The sequence below is a fragment of the Myiozetetes cayanensis genome, unplaced genomic scaffold (assembly GCF_022539395.1).
Source record: "Myiozetetes cayanensis isolate MyiCay16 unplaced genomic scaffold, myiCay2020 scf21, whole genome shotgun sequence".
In the NCBI taxonomy this organism is placed as follows: domain Eukaryota; kingdom Metazoa; phylum Chordata; class Aves; order Passeriformes; family Tyrannidae; genus Myiozetetes; species Myiozetetes cayanensis.
The window spans coordinates 3,613,140-3,633,432 of NW_026087423.1; the positions used below are offsets into that span (position 1 = coordinate 3,613,140).

At 44.2% G+C, this 20,293-nt stretch overlaps 1 protein-coding gene across 1 annotated transcript; it reads left to right on the forward strand.

Moving 5' to 3' along the window:
• Nucleotides 1-323: 323 nt before the first annotated feature.
• TMEM233 (transmembrane protein 233) lies at nucleotides 324-15,478 on the forward strand. Its single transcript, XM_050318853.1, has 3 exons — nucleotides 324-549; nucleotides 7,442-7,576; nucleotides 13,638-15,478. The coding sequence occupies exons 1-3, from the start codon at nucleotides 361-363 to the stop codon at nucleotides 13,647-13,649; spliced, it is 336 nt and encodes a 111-aa protein (XP_050174810.1). The 5' UTR covers nucleotides 324-360; the 3' UTR covers nucleotides 13,650-15,478.
• Nucleotides 15,479-20,293: the final 4,815 nt, after the last annotated feature.

Consider the following 20,293-nt stretch of genomic DNA (forward strand, 5'->3'; position numbering starts at 1 on the left):
AACCGGCACAAAGTCTTTTAACAAGCAAAAAGTTCCAAAAAGTCGCGAGCGACCGCAGGCTTTGCGCTCCCGCTGCCCGGGCAGCTCCCTGGGCAGGGCCGGGCCAGCCCGGGGCTCCCCGACGCGGCGCAGCCGGGACGCGGCGCTGGGAGCTCTCGCCGGCTGCCGCTCGGAGCCGGTGTTTTTGCCATCCCCGCCGTGAACTTCGCTCGCGAGTTGAAAGCTCCCGCGGCCCCCGCGCCCCGCCCGGCCCCGTCCCGGGGCGGCTCCCTTGGCTCGGCGCCGCGCCGGGTCCCGCCTGCCCGGAGCGCCTGGCTGGGCTTTCCGCGCCGCCCGCCCGCAGCTCCGCACCGCAGCCCCATGTCCGCGCTCCCCGCCGGCGCCGACATCAAGCGGGCTCTGGAGAACAGCCCCGAGACCAACATCGAGGATGAGCTGCCCGACGGGCCGCCGCAGCCGCCGCCCAAGAACTACCTGTTCCTCAGCATCCTCTCCTGCTTCTGTCCCGCCTATCCCGTCAACATCGTCGCCTTCGTCTTCTCCATCATGGTGAGTAGAGCCCCGATGGGGGTCCGAGCCAGCCCCGCGCTGCCCTGGCCACGGCGCTCCCGGCCGGGGGGGCCGGAGGAGCCCTCCGGGAAAGGGGCATCCAGCCGCCTTTGAACCGCTTGTCCCTGGAGCCTGCGGACAGTCGGGTGAGGCAGCGAGCCTGGGAGCATCAGCAGGCACAGCCAGGGGTCCACCCGAGCTATCCAAGCAGCAGATGGAAAACGTGGAGCAAAAGGCAGTTTCAAGCAAGTTTTCACTCTCGGGCTATGCAAGGGAAGCAGGTTTATCCCAGTTAATGGGATTTGTTACATCAAATAAGTTGCATGCTGGATTGGACACAGTGTCTATGTGTGGAAGTGGCGACTGGGGAACAGAAATCAGATTTGGTTTGTGCAACAGCTAATCAAATATGATAGGAGCGCATTTTTTTCCAGTAAACAGGTTCTTTGATACTGTTCTTTTCTAGTAAATTACTAGAAAAATACAACTATAAAGATTGTTGGTTGTCAGCAAAAGCCCTTGTAAATTGAGAATCAAAAACACTAAGAGAACAGCCTTACTCCTACAACCTGTAATTGATATGCATATTCCTTAATAATCCAGCAATCCCATTAACTTCAGAGGGATTGTTGGAACAGAATCTCCTTCTCTCAGTTAAAAGTTGCAGAGTCAGATCCAGAGTTTTCTAGTCGTATACATGATCAGGGTTATTAGTAATACTGCAATGTATTTCTGTTGTTTAGGAGCTGAAAAAGGTTTAAAACATGTTGTGTATTTTCATCCTTTTCTCTGACAGTCAGGCTGAAAAGGTAAGTAAAAATATAGGGTTTTTTTTACAGTTAAGTGTAAGAATAGTTAACTATGTCTAAAATATCCTGAAGCATACTCTTTTAAAACTAGTAAGATTGATTAGAAATCACATTGCTTATGCTTGAAAATGACTTAAAGATGCTATTCCAAAGCCATCTTCCCAGCTCTTTTTGTGCAGTTAAGTATTAACTGCCTGGTTTTTTTTCCTTCTGTGTTTGTTTTCTTTGTTGTTACCTTAACTATACAATGTGTTCTTTTCCTTGCTTTGGGAGGTCTTGGTTCTGCTGGTACCCAGCATCCTTTTTGTCCAGGGACACTGAGAGTGCTATATAAAGTAATGAGAGCTGATGATCTGGGGCTGTGAGCGTCTGTTCACTGTGATAGTGCCTTCACCAAGGCACTGGGGCTGCACAGAAGTTATCTGTCAAGGACAGAATTTGGCCTCTAAAGATTTTTGCACCCCATATGGAGAAATCTCCACCCACGGCCTAGTTGAAGTTCATGGAGGCTTTTGGAGTCAAGCATCAGTAACTGTCACCAGGGGACATGTAGAACCCAGGGTGGGAAGAGTACTTCCTGAATGCTAAACAGTCTATGCGGGTCTCAGCTGCCCACTCTGTGACAGGGGGAAACAAAAACCAGACCAGTAACCTCCAGTGTCTGTGAAACCCTTCTGATTCAACAGCATTGTGTTTCAACAGCACTTATAACCTATCCTTTTCATAAAAATAACTCATCCAACTTCTTTTCTACAGCCTGATCCCCTGCCTCTCAGAGCTGCAACCTGTAACTGCTCCATTATCCTCAACTGCAGGTTCTGCATTTTAGCCTATGCTGGTTTTATTTCTATTTCTGCTGGCATCTGCATCCTCCCTCTCTTTCTCAGCTAGGGTTAACACTGAGATACAAGAACAGGATATTTTCTTTTCTTACAGAGATACCTTATAGTCTGCAGAACTTGCCTGAGATCTTGTGTCAGAGACAAAGACCCACAGAACTGGAGTTCTCTACAAATTTCCACTTCCTAGAACGGGCCTGAAGGGAAAGTCCTATTGGCTTAGAGAGGGGCCTGGTTCAGCACCCTGTGTACCTGTGTCATGTCCTCCTTAACTGCTCTAAATTCAGACAATGTTTTCACTCTAAAAGTAGAGTCTAGGCTCTAACACACCCCAAAATAAATGACAGATTTGTCTTCAGTCTCTTCTGTCTCTTCTGCTGCCCCATTTACAACTCCAGCACTGGTTTCCTCACTCCTTTCTCACCTTTGGAGGCACAAACCTTACCATTACAGATCTTACCTCCTTGACTATATTTTTAGAATAAACCTTTCACGAGTTCTCACTATTGAGGTAATAACTTTTTCTTGTTCCTTACCTGCCTGTTTCTCGTGGCAGGGGTCAGAGGACAGCTGGTAGAATGGTCACTTCATGGCATCAGTAACACACTGTGTTGGCATTACTAGAGCAGCCCCCTCAAACGAGTCACTGGTCACTTGGAGGGGTGAGGATTGCTCGGCATGTTTAGACAAAGGAGCTCTGTTTTCCTCAGGGTTCTGGCCAGGGCTCCTGTCTGTAGGATCACTGTTCTCAGTGCTGTTCTGTAGTTCCAGCCAGATGCAGTCCATTCTGCTCCTTGGTGCTTCCAGCAGCTGTACTGCACTGCTGTACCATCAGAGATGCCTCGCTCAGACTTACCCTGTTCTTACACTGGTGAAAGGCATCAGGGGCAGAAGTGTGGGGGAGGTACCAAGTCAGGAGCTTGGTACAGTGACAGAAGAGACTTCTCTGGTGGCCAGGCAGGGTGTCCCTGAGCTCTTTGGCTCCTTATCTGCAGCCATGTCTTGTCCCCTATGGTGAACCCAAAGAGCACTGGGCTGGCAGTGAACTGCCAGTTGTGTCTGTGAGCTGACTCTTGTGGACTGGCTGTATCTGACTCATGGGATCAGAGCTAGAGGGAGGCTGTGGGACAGCTCTGAGAAATGAAGTGGATATTTCCAATACCAGCGCTGAGGTCTGACAGTTGAGCATGTTTTGTTGGCCTTTCTCAGTATGCCTCATTCAGTTGTCTTTATTTCAAAGATCTGTATGTCAGATTAGCCATCTAATTCCACAGGGCCTTGGATTTGTAACAGCTTCCAAACAGTCTCTCAAAAGCTATTTCTCTCTGATTTTTGCTCCTAACTGCCTCTTTATGTTGACACATTTTTGTTTAATCATTTACATGCTTCAAACAACATATGTGGTCAAGCTGTGACAATCTTGGCTCATCTGCCTCTGATAGTAACAAGTTCTTTTTCCGCATTTGTTGCTGTTGGATTCAGATGCTTTGTCTGTACATGAGTTTCCTCAAGCAGAGACAATGAACAAGGGAGTGGCAGAAGTCATGGGACAGCAAGGGATGGAACTTACTTTCTGGGAGAGTCACCTCTTCTAATTGGGATCCTAATGAACCATGTACGTGTGTTTGCTTTGGTCAGGTCAGTGACTGGCAGAGTGACCAGTCTGCCTGTAAGTTTATTTGCAAAGTTTATATATATTTTTCTAAGTAGCTTGTAGGTACCTGGACACCTAACACTGTATGGGACAGCCTGTACCTACTTCAGGAATATTAAACAATGGGGCTCAGCAGCTGTTTTTAGGCATTTTTGCATGGCCCTTATCTTTGCAAACTGGCAAGTTTTTCCTCTGCAACAGCCTGCAGAGCAAACTCCTCTTTCGTGTGTCCTGCTCAGCACCTGCCTGTTTTGTTTGCCTAAAAGCAGAGATTGAGCCTAGTCCTGAATTGCTCCCTGAGTTTCCCCTCTTCTTTCTCTTTCCCTGGAGCTGCTCTGACAGTGGAGTCACACTGAGTCAGCACATCTCGCTCTTCCTTGGGACTGAACTGGCGAGTGTCTCGTTTCCAGGCACAGCCAAATAAGGTTCACACAGCCTGGCTTAGAACCTCAGTCTGTTCTACCCAGACTTGTAAGAGATGTAGAGGAGGGTTTCTAAAGTAATTCAGTGTTCTTTCTGCTTTTGCCATGATCAGTGCTCTAGGAATGTGGAACAAGAAAACACATTCCCACGCTACGAAGGGATTAGTAGTTTGTAGCTAATTCAGCAAATTTCTGTTCACATGAGGTAAAGTTACTTTATTGTTGAACTGAGAATATATTTTATAAATAGATGTGTGTGAACCTGGTGAAGTCACTGAGATTACTCAAGTAAATTAACAGCTGCAGAACTGTGACTTTAATTTAGTTTATGACTTCATAGGTAGCAAGGTAGCAGAAACCTGAGAAATCAGATGGTATTAGGTTGAAAAGGGCTGAAATTTGTTTCAAAAGTTGGACACACCAAATGTCTCATACAGATGCTGTATTCTCAGTATATTGCCCAGCCCTTGGAAATAAACAGATGTAACATTTAAGGCTTAAACAGTTAATGTTATCTATGTCTAATATGTAAAACTGGAAGCTTGACCAGGAGCCCTTTGAAGCAGATGGAAGTAAATGAATTTGAAAAAGCTTTGTGTCAGACCCCAGCCACTCCCCCAAACCTCTTATTTGTTCTTGAATGCCATCAAAGTTATTTCATTTAATTTAAACCTTTTCATGAGGAAATTTTTGTCTCCTTCCTGTCTCTCCCAAATCCTATTCTGTATTGTTAATGCTGTTTTCCTCCTCTTCATCGTGGATTTGTATTAAAACACCATTATTTATTAAAGTTTGCATAGTGAATTATTTATGCAGTACCTGCAGAAATCACATGGACATTTTCCAGACTTCCTAAATACATTAGTAAAATGGCACAGAACTGTAAGCTGGGGCTGTCACGTCTTGCTTACAACTCTGTCTCGGTTTTGAGACCTCACATCTGGGGGACTGAGTTTAGGGTTTTTGCAGGACCACTCTGTAGATGCCATGAAAAGGGAGTGCTTTGATAAGTGTGGAGGACAAAGTCCAGGCCTGGGGTGTCAGTGATGCTTCTCTGTGTTTCCCCCTGTAGCCACAGTCACATCTCTGCTTGCTGGCAGAGGCAGGAGGAGATGAGCCTGCTCCAGGCCAAGCCAAGCCATGTTTCTCCTCATACTCCCTTTAATGACCTTCCCAACTGTACTTGAAGAAAACCCAGGAAAGCTCCTCTCCTGCAGGCAGAACTGCTGGAAACAGCAGAGTAGCTTAGAGGAGAGAAGTGTGCCAGCCCCCCTTGTTAACAGGAGGCTGCACTGGTGGAGAATCAGGAGGGACACCGTCCTGTTTGGCTATGTGCTTGTTCCCCTCTCTCATTTCCATCTCTTCCCTTTTTCCCCATTCTATCCTCTCCATCTGCTAGTCAGCCTCAACAAAATTTGACAGCAGAGCAGAGGTATTAGTGATATTCTTTAGGGACATAAAATAGAGAAATGTTTAGGCATGTAGGCTTCCAGGAAGAGAAGAAATGTATCAGTGCTCTCTTTAAGGACCAGAGTGCATCAGCATCTCAGCCTTTCTTAGACACCAGAGAATAAGTACTTGCACTTATCCTTGAGATACAATTCTAGGAATACAGGCTTCATTGCTCTGGGACTGTCTTGGCAGGGCTGATCTTACTTCAGTGCTAACACCAAGAAAGCATCTAAGCCCATTAGCTTTGTGTGCTCACTAATCGACAGAACACACAGATAATGTCCCTAATTATTTTTTCTGCTTGGGAGAAATGGCTCTACATCAATGCTTGGTATCCTCTGATACCTTTCTTCCCTTTCCTGCTCTCCACAGTCCCAGATCTTTACTCAAATTAACTGAGGTTCTGTCTTTGCTACAAAAAGTGATTTATAACTGAAGCCTGTTCATTATAGCACTTGGTGGTACCTCGTGCAGTCATTTTATAAAGAAAGTCTGAATTCTTCAGTCCACAAAACAGTTCATTTGATCAGGTCCTCATATTTCTCCTCACACACTTCCCATTTCTGTGATACCTCCTGAAATACATATGTGATACTAAAGAACATGTTACGACTAATCTGATTCCCTGAGGAAGGATGCTGAGACAGTGCAGTAGAGCACACTGATAAAGACATCTGGACTCAGTGCTATGTTTTATGAACTCAAACTCTCCTGATTTCACAAAATAATTCTTAGGAATTATACACTTTTTAATGCTTTGATAACATGTCATTCCTGGGGAAAAAATTACAACAAACTGCGTTAGACTCGTATACCAGAATACCTCAGTGTCCTTCACTGAATCTCTTCTTTTAAAAACAGTTTGGTTAAACCAAAAATTAATGCAGAAAATCCTACTGTCTGTCTCACAACAGACTAAAAGGTCAGAGTGGTCCTATCACACCTTGCAATCTGTGCATGTAAAGAATATAAAGCATCTGCAAAGTCATGGGTGGATAGAGAGAAACTCAAGTCTCCTGACGTAACATCGGTATGTCTGATGCATAACTCTGGATGGATATGAAAATAATTATCAGTGTCTTCCAGAAATGCAAAGGGACAGAATTTGTAGCCCACGAAGGTGGCACTGAGATCTTTTGGTCAAATTATCTATATTTCTTTGGTTTGTGTTTTTCCCACCACTAGCAAACCACCTATTAATTTTTAAAACTTTGTTGTGAAAAGTAAAACACTGGAAAAACAGGAAATCACTAAGCTTTTTTAAGTTTTGCTGAGGCTTCCTCTAAAAATGCAGCCTGTTTATGCTCTTTTTTTATGCTTATGGTCCTATGAAGAATAAGAGTTTATTTCACTGGGAATGAAGTGGTCAAGTAACAGTTCTACATATCCTACAAAAGTAATCTAGAGATAAAAGCCACTGGTTTATGCAAGTGGGTGGATTAGTGTTGATTTGACAGCTTTTATGCTGGTGTGCATCATATGAACACAGGAAAAAAAGAGCTGTATTTGCCATGAAATGCACTGAATCTGAGTGGAACAGACAACTGGACTCCCTGCCTCCCTTGGCAGTGGACGTTTGTTTTTACAAAACAAATCAGCCCGTTCTGGAGTCTTTCCTGCAGTACCAGCGTGCTCAGGCAATGCCAGTTCAAAGCAGTCCCACTGGTTTGCGCGTAGATTTCTGGTTTCTTACAATTCTCTGTTTCTCTTCTCCAGGCTTTGAACAGTTATAACCAAGGAGACATAGAAGGATCAAAAAGACTGGGTCGCAACGCCCTCCGGGTCGCTGTTGCATCGATTATCATCGGCCTTGTCATCATCGGGATCTACTGCGTAGTTCATTTCACAACGGTAAGGAAGTGCTGCGAGCAGTTCCCTGTGCTTGGGCTTCAGAATAACAGACTAAAGACTGCCAGAACTACCCACTTTTATCTCTTTAAGGATGCACAAAAGTTTTCCGAAAGAACAATTTTGACGTGTTTTGCCATTTAGAAATTTCTGTTGTCTGTAGTTAAACACAAACGAGCAGTGGATTTTCTAGAAACTCCTGCAGCTCCAGTAGGTTTCTCCGATTTTGGCCAGTTGCTTTTTGGTTTTTCTGCTCCTCATTTTCACCATCTGCAAGGCCCAACTGCACAGAGATCCTTGGATTTCAGGTAACAGAGTCCCCAGGTGCTAATTTTCAGTCTCACAATCTGGCCAACTTATCTTTTAACTCTATAAGGAGAGCATGACAGTCGATTGGTTTTTTACTGTTTGACAATAAAACAGGTGACCAACTTTATCAAAAGTAACCACAAATGTAATTTGACTTGGCTCTCTGTGGGGTAAGGCCATTCCTTCTCTGTGCTGTGTTATTGTCCTGCCTTCCTACACCTGCAACAATAGTGACACAGCCCAGTGAATGAATCTCTGTAACACAAGGGTTACCCAGATGGGTTATAAACTTACTTGCAAAAGAGGACAAATGTAATGAGGCTATTGGTACCATTTCTTAAAATGATGCAACAAATTTTCTCCATAGCACTGTGCAGTTCCCATTAAAATAACCAATTTAAATGAATTTATTATTGGCTGTTTTGGCAGAAGAGCCTTTCAGTGCACTGTACAAACTTATGCATCAACTATAAACAGAGATCACCTCATCCACCACTGAAATGCAGACATCTCTGGGGAGTGGAATGGAGTAGCTGATTAAACATGTACAGCATTTTCAGACAAAATTTGAAGTGCTCCATGTTGAACTACAGGAAAGTTAGTGGAGATGGAATCCAGTCCTGTAGGATATTATTAGATGGTGCCACAGAATCTGAAGCTTCCTGACTATTCATTAATTTTCTATGCATTTTGCAAGCATGAGTCTCTGTGTTTCAGCTTGTGTTCAGTTTGTTCAGCCCTCACAGATTTAAAACCAAGTCACTTCAGGCAGGGGGTGCCAAGTTTTGTAATTGACAGCAGCAGTAAATTCCTCTGATCGCCTTTACCACCTTACTCATCATTTCTCAGGCAAGGAGAGCAGCTCAATATTTTTGTCAAAGTAGGAGGAGAGAAGGGCAGCATGAGGAGGTGCCTGGGAACCCTCAGCACACTGCTGGGATATTAATTTCTGTATATAGTTTCGGTAGAGGTCTCTTGGCCTTGAGTTTTGTGAGGCTCAGGGTTTGCTGGATTCACCCTGTTCTCTGGCTTTCCAGTGCCTTGACTGCTCCCCTTCTCCCTCTCACTTGTCACCCTCCGAAAAGCCTTTGCTTCTAAGGAAGTATTTGATGGCATTAACAATCTTTTGATGTGAAAATAAGTTAACAGGAGTAGTCAGCTGGTCTTTCCACTCTCCACGCTTACCTAGAGTCCCCTTTGTTGCCTTACTTTTGGACATTTATATTTTAGACTCAGTTTGGTGTGCCACTGGTGTGAATGTATTGCACACTCCATGCAGTTATGTCACATCCATTTCTACCTTGTTCATGATTATTTGCTACCAGCCACTTTGCCTCTGCTGAAGGGAAGTGACTGTGAATTAATTCTATGCCATCTTTAATACATGTTTCAGTGTTAGTGAGATAGCACAAAATAGCCTTAATACAATAATACGACAGATTTATTTGATTACCGTTAAGCAGAGATTTAATGTTTCCATGACTACACACGCATTTTTCCTGGAAGTTAATTCTGACTTCAGCGATATGCATGAAAAGTTTGACCTTCCAGGATGCTTTACTGTGTGTTTTATCCACGTGAAATTCATCAGCTGCCACAGTACCCAGTTGCTCCTGCTGACGTTCCCTGTGGCTTCTTTTGGTCTTCAAAGGATAACAAGCCTCATTGCAAATTACCCCTGGGAGAACCCCTGGGTATTCTCCTACCATATTCTTAGGTATCTTGCCTTAGAGCTCGTTGTTTACCATCCTACCATCCCATTTCTAATCTGTGGTAGTACTTAATCTACACTCCCAGAACTGCTACAGCTTCTCACAGAGAGTGTCACTCTAGTATTCATAAACTCTTCATAAATTCCTACATTTAAGTAGCTAATTCTGATTTATCCACGGCCCTGCTGCCAATATCAAAGATACAAAGTGTAATGAGAAGTTGAGTTCTTCCACAGCATCCAAGTCAGGTTGGCAGGAGGGAATCTCTACCCGTTGTTACAAAACTTTTCCTCTTGGTACAGGAACTTGGGTCAGGCTCAGCTGGCTCTGAAGTCTCCTTCAGAACAACTCCACATGCCTCAGCCAGGAGAAAAACATCGACTCAGGGTGTCCAAGGTAGAAATGGTGGGAGCCGCAGAGAAAGGATGTGCAAGAAATTCCTGCTTTGAACAGACAGCGACATTATACCCCAAATAACACCCCCAAATGTACCCAGTAACACTGGTAGACTCGAGGAGGGGAAAACCCTTTCACTTTTCAGAAAATCCCTACCTCCAGGCACCCCTGAGTGCCTTCTGGCTCATTCAGTCCCAGAGCAACGGTAGCACAGGAATAACAGCACCCAACACCTACGTCTGTATGGCAGAAACAGCCTTGACTTTTTATGTAGAAGCTTTACTTGATGCTAAGTCAGCTCAGGGCTTCTCCTGCTGCCTTGGAGAGCCTTGTTTGTCTTGAGCATTGGCATGTTATCTTTAGCAAACATACATTAAGATATATAGTGATACCTATATATATAATATCCTGGAACAGGGCCCACCCAACACTTGGGAACCATCTGCCTTCTGCAGTCATGACCCTGAATGTAGGGAAGGGGAAGCCATCATTTGCATCACTGGGATTAACAACTCAGCAATAAAACTTGTCTTGATCAGTGTAAACAGTGTTCCTCATTATGCTGAGGAATCCCCTAGTGCAGAGCTGTGGTGTGTGCCAAACCAGGGCTGTCCCTCATTCCACACTGGAACAAAATTATTCTCCCTCCATTCTCCATACACTTTCACCCCCTTCTGTCAGCTTCTCCCGTGCTCCTGCCTTGCCAGTCCTGAGCACTGAATTACATTTCCACTGCTTGTTCAGATGGAACTGAAGCCAGTATTTGTGTCACCACCGAGTCTGGCCCTGCATATGTGCCTTAGGCAGGTTGTCCATCAAGAGCTGCAGTGAGAAAAGGGACATATTTGCCTTCCATAAGGAGGCATCACTGTGAAGTGAAACAGTGCAGAGCTGTGTGCCATAGCCTGGGTGGCTTGGTCTGCTGCAACATGCCTGGATAGAGAGTGAATGGCAAGATAGCTGATGACAGGTGACATGGCTGTGAACCACATCCTCTAGTTCTGATGTCCTTGTCTTAAGAAATATGTGGAATGTACACACACACACACACACACACACACAAAAGTGGCTGTTTGCTCCAACCCACTGCCACTGTTCTTATGATCCTTTATGAAGCCTGTTGGTAACCTTTCCACAGACTTGGGTGCTCTTGGAATCAGCCTTCCTGTCTCTAAGTGTTCTGTTCAGCAAAAGGTAGTAATTTTGTCAGTCAGTGAGGGCTCTCAAGTCATTCACAATCTGTGTTTTCAGAGCAGTCTTGAAATTTTTGAAGCAGATTCAAAACTGTTTTGTTTTGGTTTTTGATGACACAGGACACAAGGTGCCTTTGGATTTCATTTGAGTTCCACTGGTAGGGTTTAAGCAAACCAAATCCTGGGCTGGATTCTCCTTAATGTAAGTGAAGGAGACCCCAGGTCTCCCAAACCCTTTTCTTAACTGGATCTCAACACATCACTTTCTACTTCATGCTACCATGGGAATTATGGATTCTTATCCCATTCCTGGGTTGCTGCATAACCTGTGAGTAGTCTGGAACAATATTCAGCTTCTCACAGGAGATTTTTAGACTCACTTTTAGCCTGTCTCTAGCGTCTGACTGACACTTTACAATGCTATTCAGGGCAGAACTAGAGCTCACGTGAGTTTTGCCACCCAGTTGACCCACAAGGTTTGTCTTATAAAGCCCAAGTGTTCTGTGCACCTCTCCAATGACTCTCTGCAAGTGGGAGTGAGCCAAGTAGAAACGTGAAGAATGAGCGAGAGGTTTAGAGTGAAGCAAAGACTCAAACTTTTCTGTAGAGCTCTGACTGACACAGAAACCGTTTTGGTCTGAGGAAGGGCAGCCAAAGCACTGAAGGATGGAATGCAAGAAACTCCTGCCAGTGGACCAGAGTGTGAGACTTTTCTAACTCACATCAAGTGTTCACTGTCTTTGTTCATCTTGAACCCAGAGCCACAGGCAGGGTAGAGCTATCCTCTGGTAATAACTTACGTGAGAAGGGTACTCAGAATTTTATGCAAACCATTGTGATATTTTAATGCTTTCGTAGAGGAGCCTGAACTTCTGACCCCTTCTTTAATCTCACGTGATCTAGAACTTGGCCTCAGAAATACCACCTGTCAGCATGGCTTTGAAGGAAGACAGAGACTGCCAGGCTGTGTGGAAAGCACCAGCTTGGACTGTTTCATAACCAGAAGGGTCTTAAATCAAGCAGATGTGGAGTAATGCAGCATTGGTAGTTCTGGGTAGAAGGAAAAGGAGTAAGGATTCAGACTGGGCACCAGCAACAGATGTATACATACAGTGTAATGCAGTTTTTTACTAAGTTATAAATATTCCTTCAGGAGGAAGAGGCACGCAACATTATTTTTAATATCTCTGCTGTCCCCTTCCTGAGGATCTCAGAAACCTTTGCAACCAGTCACTGAGTAACTGCCTGTCTTTCAGAGACAGAATAAACTGAAGGCCAGCATGAGGACAGGAATTACACAGTCAGCCTCCAGACCTTTACATGACAATCCTGTCCTCTGTACCTTACCATAAAAAAACCCAAGCCCAAGTCAAGGAAGACAACTTGCCTCATCCTGCAGGGATGGACCTGCCAGTAACTGATAGAGCTCCAAGTCAGGGCATTCCTGTTCTTTTACCCACATTAATTCTTGGTGTCCACCCAGCCACTGAGCTTATGCTGTTGCTTTTCTCTTTATCCCTACCTCATTTTACTGAATCTGTAAAAATATTAGAGCTTAAAGTCCTCTGTCTGTCTGTCAAGGAGTTCAGTCAGCTTGGAAGCTGAGCAGTGGCAGACATGTGGAGATGCAGGGGGGCAGTGTGACCACATCAGCCTCACTTCCTGAGCAAATCACATTAGAAATCCTGGTCCAGCTGTTTCATCTGCACACAGAGGAAATGTTCCCACAATAGCTTCTGCCCATTGGAGTCTTGAGTAGCATCCAGGAGACAATCAGCAAAGGAGTTAATGCTGTCTGCAGGATATATTTATTGTGTACAGCCTCATATCTCAGATCCCTCTTTAAGGAACTGCTAAATGTGGCTGCTTGATAGAGGAGATATCTCAGAGTCCAGCAGAGAGCCCAGAATCCAGGGACAAGCCAGTGAGGTCAGAACATCCAGGGACAATGCCTGAGACCTTCCCTCTACACAAGAATGTGAGGGAACTTCTCAGCTCCTTCCTCTCCTGAAGCAGATGCACAAGACAGGTTACCCAGTTTAAAATGTCTGTCACATGCTGCTGCTGTATTTACCAAGTTCTCTACTACTGGTGGTGTTGTTCTTGCCTGGCTCTTTTCTGTACCACTCCAAGAAGCACAGATGCTGTTGACCTCATGAAACTTTCAAATAAGAGCTCATTTCCTGGCAATGAAAGGTCCTAACTTGCATTGATTCAGGTAACCCAGTTTAAAAATTCAGTTCAGACTGACATATGACAATACCATTAGAAACTCAGCTCTTTGGTTCAAACCTGCATTGAACCACTAATCTAGAGGGATGTTTGTTAAGAGAACAAGTACCACTAATGTGGCATAATGTATCCATTAGGTCTGTAGAATTAATAATTTAAGCTCACAGGGCAAACCCTCTGTCTTTTCCTCCTCTAAACATACTTATTTCTGTGTCCTTGCAGAATGCTATCTGAAGACCAGGACTGCACTTGGAGGATATGAACATGTAAACCTCGGGAGGGGGGAAAAGAAGAAGAGATGGAAACCATTCCAGACTGTTAGCTTTGACCCTACAGGTCTGCAGAGGCATGTTGCTGGTGAATGAACTGATTGTCCAGTTAGTTAATCAGCATGGCGCGACCAGGTTTTCAAAACTAATTATTTATAAGAAATCTCAGTATAAAGCAGCATTTTCTCTTTCACCCTAATGTATAGTGAGATCTTGCCCTAAAAATAATCCCTTTTCTTTCTCATTTCCCTGGAATGTATGCTGGATCCACGATGTTCCCTGGCTGACCCCAGCCAGACAAAGCCATCATATCTAGACTGTTTGTAGTGCACAATGTAAGATCTGATGCACATCCCACTGAAGTAGAAGAACTCCTGTTACCTCTGGCGGGTTTTGGATCAGGCCATTAAGGATTTTTTTAGTACTTTAAAATAGTCTCAGCACAATGGTAACCATGGGTTAGTGGTTTTATCCTGCTATGTGATTTTATAATGCCGTGGGTGTACTCTGACTCAGCAGCTGCTTTCTTCTGTCATGCTCAGCTTTTAGATCTTTACCTTGGATTTTTAACCACCTGGGACCGACTTCAATCACTTGATTATTAAGAGAGACTCTTCTTCCATAGCATCCATATTTTTCTTAATGATTTATTTTTTTGTGTCTTTCATTGTTGCTGTCCCTTGACTTAGCTCCAGTCCTGCATTAAAGTTGCACTGATCATATTTTCCTCTTTAAGCTTCATGTATGTAAAAAGTTCCTATTTTTTTATCTGACAAAAGATCTTCTTTTTAAATAGATGTTCTTCTTCATCCCTTTGTTATTGTTCCTCTAGCAGATCACAGAATTTCATTGTGTTCTACTTTGTTCATGTCTTTTTTTTTTTTAGCTCATCCTTTCATCTGGCTACAACTACTCCATATATGACTGCAGTTAGAGATGGACAGACTTTTGCACCCTTCCCTAGTTACAGACACTCTTCCTGAAACTAAGATACTACTCAGTGAACAGCCTTAGGTTCCAGAACTGGTGGCCTCTAAATTACTGCAGTTTCTTGGTACATTATGAAAATTAAGCAGGGGACAGCTGGTTTTCTTAGCTGAAAACCGGTTCATAGAATGCATTTGTTTTCTCACACTAATATTCTGTGTTAGAAGGAGTAAGCTCTGGTGAGCATTAAGACATGGCTACATCTTCAGTGGTTGTTGCTCTGTTTTCTTTATTATTATACCTTCAAGCAAGTTGTGCCAACTTACACTCCCTGTCCTTGCACTAACATCAATCTGGAGTGACTACCCAGAAACGTGGGGAGTTCTGCAGGTGCAGGTGAGAGAAGAATCATCTGACAGGAGTACAACTACCTATTACAAAAAAAAAAAAAAAAAATCCCCCCAGAAACCTTTACCTGTTAAAGTGTATGCCTGGAAGTAGCATGTATTTTCTGTGCCTTGATATTTTACTTTCAATGTGCTTTTTTGCTTTTCTTCCTGCCAAATTCTGTTTTTCATTGAAGTCAGTGAAGCATCATCTGTCCTGAATTACTGCACTATAAAACTTCAGGAGCACTGGTGAAGTCAGTTGATTTATTCAGCATTTACACTGATCGAATTTGTCCACATGGGAATCTTGCCACTGATTTTGATGATCCCAAGAATTGGCTGTTCTGTGAACTCCTCTTTGGTTTTTGAATACTATTTCAATGGTCTGATATGTCTTGTGGGACTTTTAGTAGCTTGCCTTATTATCAGATATGATAGAAATGTCATGGACAAGTGGAATAAAATTAATTTTAATTCATGTCCTTTCTGGTATGTGGGAAGTGTTTTTCGTAAGCTTGGTTGCCTCATCTATTTGAAAGAGTAATATCCTTTTTTTCTAACCCCTTGGACAGTTTCAGGATAAAGTGAAAGGAGGAAGATTTCTGGCCTACATGATCCTCTACAGCCAGTCTGCCCCTATTAGTACACTCAGGAGTTGCTAGAGGTCAGGAAATGCTCGAATATTGGCAAGGTGAGCTCTTTGCTTCATTTTCAAAATAGCATCCAGAGGCCTTTTCAGAATGGTCCCTCAGTGGTTTCTGAGGGACTTTCCTCCCGGGAGGGAAAAGTGGTCAAAGGAGGTCACCAAAGGAGGTCTCTGAGCAGGTCACAGAGTCAGATCTGCACCACCTTGAGTTGCTGGTATCAGATTAAACCCCACTGCGGTGCTGCACAAACACTTTTCTCCGTCAGCGTATGAAAAAATCAAACATACATAAAAAGTTTGATCCTTCTGCAGAATATTAAACCCCATTACTGTAAACTAAACCATAGCTGGTGGTGTGAGAGGGGAGGATGATTTCCAAAGTTATGTGGGCACTAGAGGATAGGGATAGGCGACTTGAAGTATTTTTTTGAAAGTGCCCAACGAGGACTGAGATCAATAGGACCTAGACACCCGACTTGCTCAGAGGCTTTTGAAAACCATACTGGAAATCTAACTTGCATATTGATGCTCATAAATATCTTTTGAAGTCTTGCTCTTAATAGAATTGAGAATTGAGCCATTGTATCTTCAGTGCTTCTGAAGATAAATGTTGGTACCTTACAGTGCTATTGATTGGTATAAAAATAAAGGCTTTATATTAAACCACTTAATGTGACAGAGAAGGGAGAATGCAGCAATTCCTCTAATGTCCTTAGTGCTTCTGTGTCGTAGGTAATCTTATTTTTGCTTTACTAATGTACTGCTATGGGTTCTCTTCATTTATTTATGTTGACATAAATTTTCAGCCATGTTTGAGAAATGCAGCTTATGCTGGAAATGGTCCTTGTACAACCACACCATTCAGCTGTAGGTGTGACAGGCCCATAGAAAGGAGGCATCAAACACAGGGAGCCTAAATGACATTTCACTGCCCAAGCAGCAGAGCCCTGATGACAGCAATGGGTGTGGAAGGCAGAATGCACTTGTCTGACTGAGGAATTGGTGCCTGTTTCATATTTTGAGGGGCATATATACAAATGTCATTATCTCTGACAGGCTCTGGAAATTCCCCGTTTTTCTTTGTCATGCATCTAGGTTTGGATTATTGGTCTGTTATTCTGCATTTGACCTAAAATATTTTGATGGGGAAAAAACCCAACTCTCATATATATGTAATGAACGATGTTATTTGATGAAATAAGGGGAGGTGGGAAGCAGTGAAACATTTTTCAACTCAACATGTGTGTCTTGGGCAAGTGAACAGACACTTCCTTCCACAAAGCTGCCTCAGGCTTCCATTTTTTCTGCAGTGTTCCTGCAGAATAAAGCCAGCAGCTAATGCCTGAAGCCCAGCTCTCTTTTCTTTCCTGCACATATTACAGGCAGAGACAGATGGAAACTTGAAATTGCTGGCCTCAGCTCCTGGATCATGTTGGCATCTTTTGCTTCTTAGGGGGGCAGCTGCATTCTGCAAAACAGCACCGTGCACGTATCTTGATATGTAACCCTAGAAGGGGCCTTCTAAATATAAATGGGAGTTCTTTGCTGCCGTGTGAAGGGGGTCAGCCAGGCACTTAAACAACACATGGTGTGAGTTTCATCAGATTGCACAGCAAAAAAAAAAAAAAAAATTAAAATCAAGGGGACAACATGAAATGACATTCTTAGTGTGCCTCCCTGCAGGCACACCCAGGAGTTTACAGCTTGTGACTTGAAGATCAGCACTGGCTCTTCAATTTGTGCGGTTGCAACCACGATCCATAAGCAGTGAGGCTCCAGAAGTTGTTGTTTTGTTCCTGTATCTTTGGATATGGGCTCAGAGTGTGACCCGTGTTCTGCATTTCAGCCTGGAGATAGGTTGTGTCTGATTGCTGCCCCAGTGTCCATTGCTCTCGGGATCAGTCCAGATGCCTCTGCTGGAACAGTGTGAGCATCTCTTCTAGGCTCATTTCCCTACCCAGAGCCTACCTTGGTCTGCCAGTTATTTAAGATGGATTTTGCTACTGATTCGCCTCAGTAGGGGAGAGACAGGGTCATCTACCCAGTTAGTTTTTACTTTATATGCCTGTGTGTGCACATGCACTAGATGAGGCATTTAAAAGACTAGATTCCCCAAGGCATCCTTGAATAGACATGGAACCTACCCTGACACTGGAGGAGACACCTCCAGGCAGAGTCAGAGCCCCCAGCAGGCACAGGCTTCTGGCTGGCTTCAGCCCTTCAACCTGAAACACTACCTGGATGTTGGTTCCCTCTTGTAATCCTCCCATCTCCAACCTCATTTTCAACTATCAATGGGAAGGCGTGCAGTGTTGGAGCAGGGGAGGGGTGCAGTGGATTGGGAAGGATTTCTGTGTGCGCTCCCAATTTTCCATCTCCCAGGCACAACGGCGTGTTCTGCACACACAGCCAAGTGTGTGCAGCGTCCCTGAAATGGGAGTGAGCCTTTAAGGAGGCTGCCTGACTTCCTCTGCAGCACTCCCTGGCAGCCTGGCAAAGTGGGCTAAATTCAGAAGTGACCTAGAAGGAGGAAGGGGCTTGGAAACATCACTTGGTCAGTGTAAAAATGGAGGAACAAACCTGGAACCCCGAGGTAAAATGGAAGATCACAATAAGGAATTTAACCAGAAGGTTTCTGCAGTTAAATTTATCCAGTCCTGAACTCCAGGGTAAGTTCTGCTGCTGCACCCACCTAGCTCGTTCTCCACAGCACAGAATCTACAAGAAACACTTGCTCATGTGTCCTTTAAAATGTGATTTGTGGCATGTCTGAATTTGATCCACCAGCTCATGTCTGAGGATGGCTCCTCTGGGTTTGTCATATCTCACCGTAGGGCTGAGTCAGCTTTCACTTCACTTGCAGTGACTTCCCTCTGGCTAAATAAGCTTGGATCATGTCAAGGAAAAAGAACTTTGTCAGATATCAACTGATTCTTCAAGACTTTAAACTGCATGGTACGAGGTTTTAGGGCACTGCATTTCTTTTTGATACCCATTCTGAGGTAAGAGAAGGGGAACTCCACTGGAATTAAGGAATGCACACCAGAGCAGGCTGTGTGGTCACAGTGAGCCATGGCAGCCCTTTCTTCACATTTCAAGCAGTAGTCAGTGGGGGCTTAACTGCCTTTTGATTTTAATCAACGGCAGGAGATAATCCCAACAGTGAAAAGGAGAGATTCTGGCCTAAAGTACAGTGATTGGTGAGTGCCATCCCTCTCTTTTGGTGCCTGAAGGGTCTGTAAGGCCATTCATTCTTCATCCCATCTAATACAAGATATGCATTCCCCTAATACAGATCTCTCCTGACCTCAGATCCTGTTTGGTCCTTGCTCTCTTTTAAAATGAGTCAGCTGATGAAGAAAGATGGTAAGTGATATCTCCAAGGGTGTAGAATGACTCAGTAGGAACTTCCTTGACCCCTCAGCCCGAACAGCACCCAAAGTGCTCCGTAATGATTGTTAGAACCTTGACCAGGTCTGCTGAGTCTCCTCCTCTTATGAGCCAACAACCAAACTGCCTTAAAATTGATTTCTGAATAAGATGCTCTGTGTGAGATTTAATAGCCAGGCCAGGTCTAGTTTGCATTCAGTAAAGAAGCTAGGTGTGAGTGAGGAAAAAAGGAGCTGAGCTTTGCTTGAGCTGCTGTCGTGGTAACCAACAGAGACCACGTGGCTCTTCATATTCTGCAGGTGTTTTACAAGCATCTGCTTTTAAAACCCCACATGGCTCTAGGAGGTGGTGTAGCACAGTCATGACACCAGATAAAGCATTTAATCAATTACTTTTATCTTGATTTATGAGCTGTGAACAGTCCATATGTGGACTGTGGTTTGTTGGTTTTTTTTTTTTTTTTTTTAAGGTAATTTCTTATTCAGAATTACTCAGTTACATTTTCCCCTGATCCTTTTACCCCCCCCCCATGTTGGGAGTGCTTAGTGAGGGCTAAGCCTGAGTAACCTGTTGCTGTGTCTCCCATCTGAGAGATCTGGCATTTCAGAAAACCAGAGAGTTGTCGTGATAAATTATTTCAATGGCAAGTGACACTCTGACATTCTCACCAGGAAGTTAACCAGGAGCCTCATCTGTGACACATGTGGAAGTCCTGATGGAAAAATGTGAACCAGCTTCCCATGTTTCATCATCATCCAGAAGTAAGAGCAGGAAGGTTAAGACAGGTATGTCAAGGGGTAGAGGTAGAAAAGATATTTTGTAGTCTTCCTTTGGAACATGGAGGCTGGTCCTGGAGGGAGTAGAAGAGGGGGAGTTTTTATGGCCTTCAGGCTGGAAAGCATGGACGGAGGCAAAAAGTCACAGATCCTGTTAAAGGGAGGAGCAAAACTCCAGGGTTCCCAAAAACCGTGGGTGGATGAGCTCTGCCAGGCCCTTGTGGCATGTCTTTAGCTAATCTCTTGCTTCCCACATCTCCTGCATTAACAGCTGTGAGGGAATTGGGCTCCCACTCAAGCTGATGGGAGAAAACAGCACCCCAGTGACTGTGAGGACTGTGCTTCAGACGTGCCCGTGAGGAGGCAGGGGATGAATTAGTTTTCATGGTGTCATTTCATCCCACCCTCAATATTCACGGGCACCAGCACCTCACAAAATGAGTTATGTGCTGATTGCTCCAGGACTGTGCTACACCCACCA

What these genes read in the sequence shown, in the direction of transcription:
- TMEM233 (XM_050318853.1), top strand. Translation starts at nt 361, where the DNA reads ATGTCCGCGCTCCCCGCCGGCGCCGACATCAAGCGGGCTCTGGAGAAC. An exon ending in CCTTCGTCTTCTCCATCATG is followed by an intron (nt 550 to 7,441) that starts GTGAGTAGAGCC and finishes TCTCTTCTCCAG; the next exon opens with GCTTTGAACAGTTATAACCA.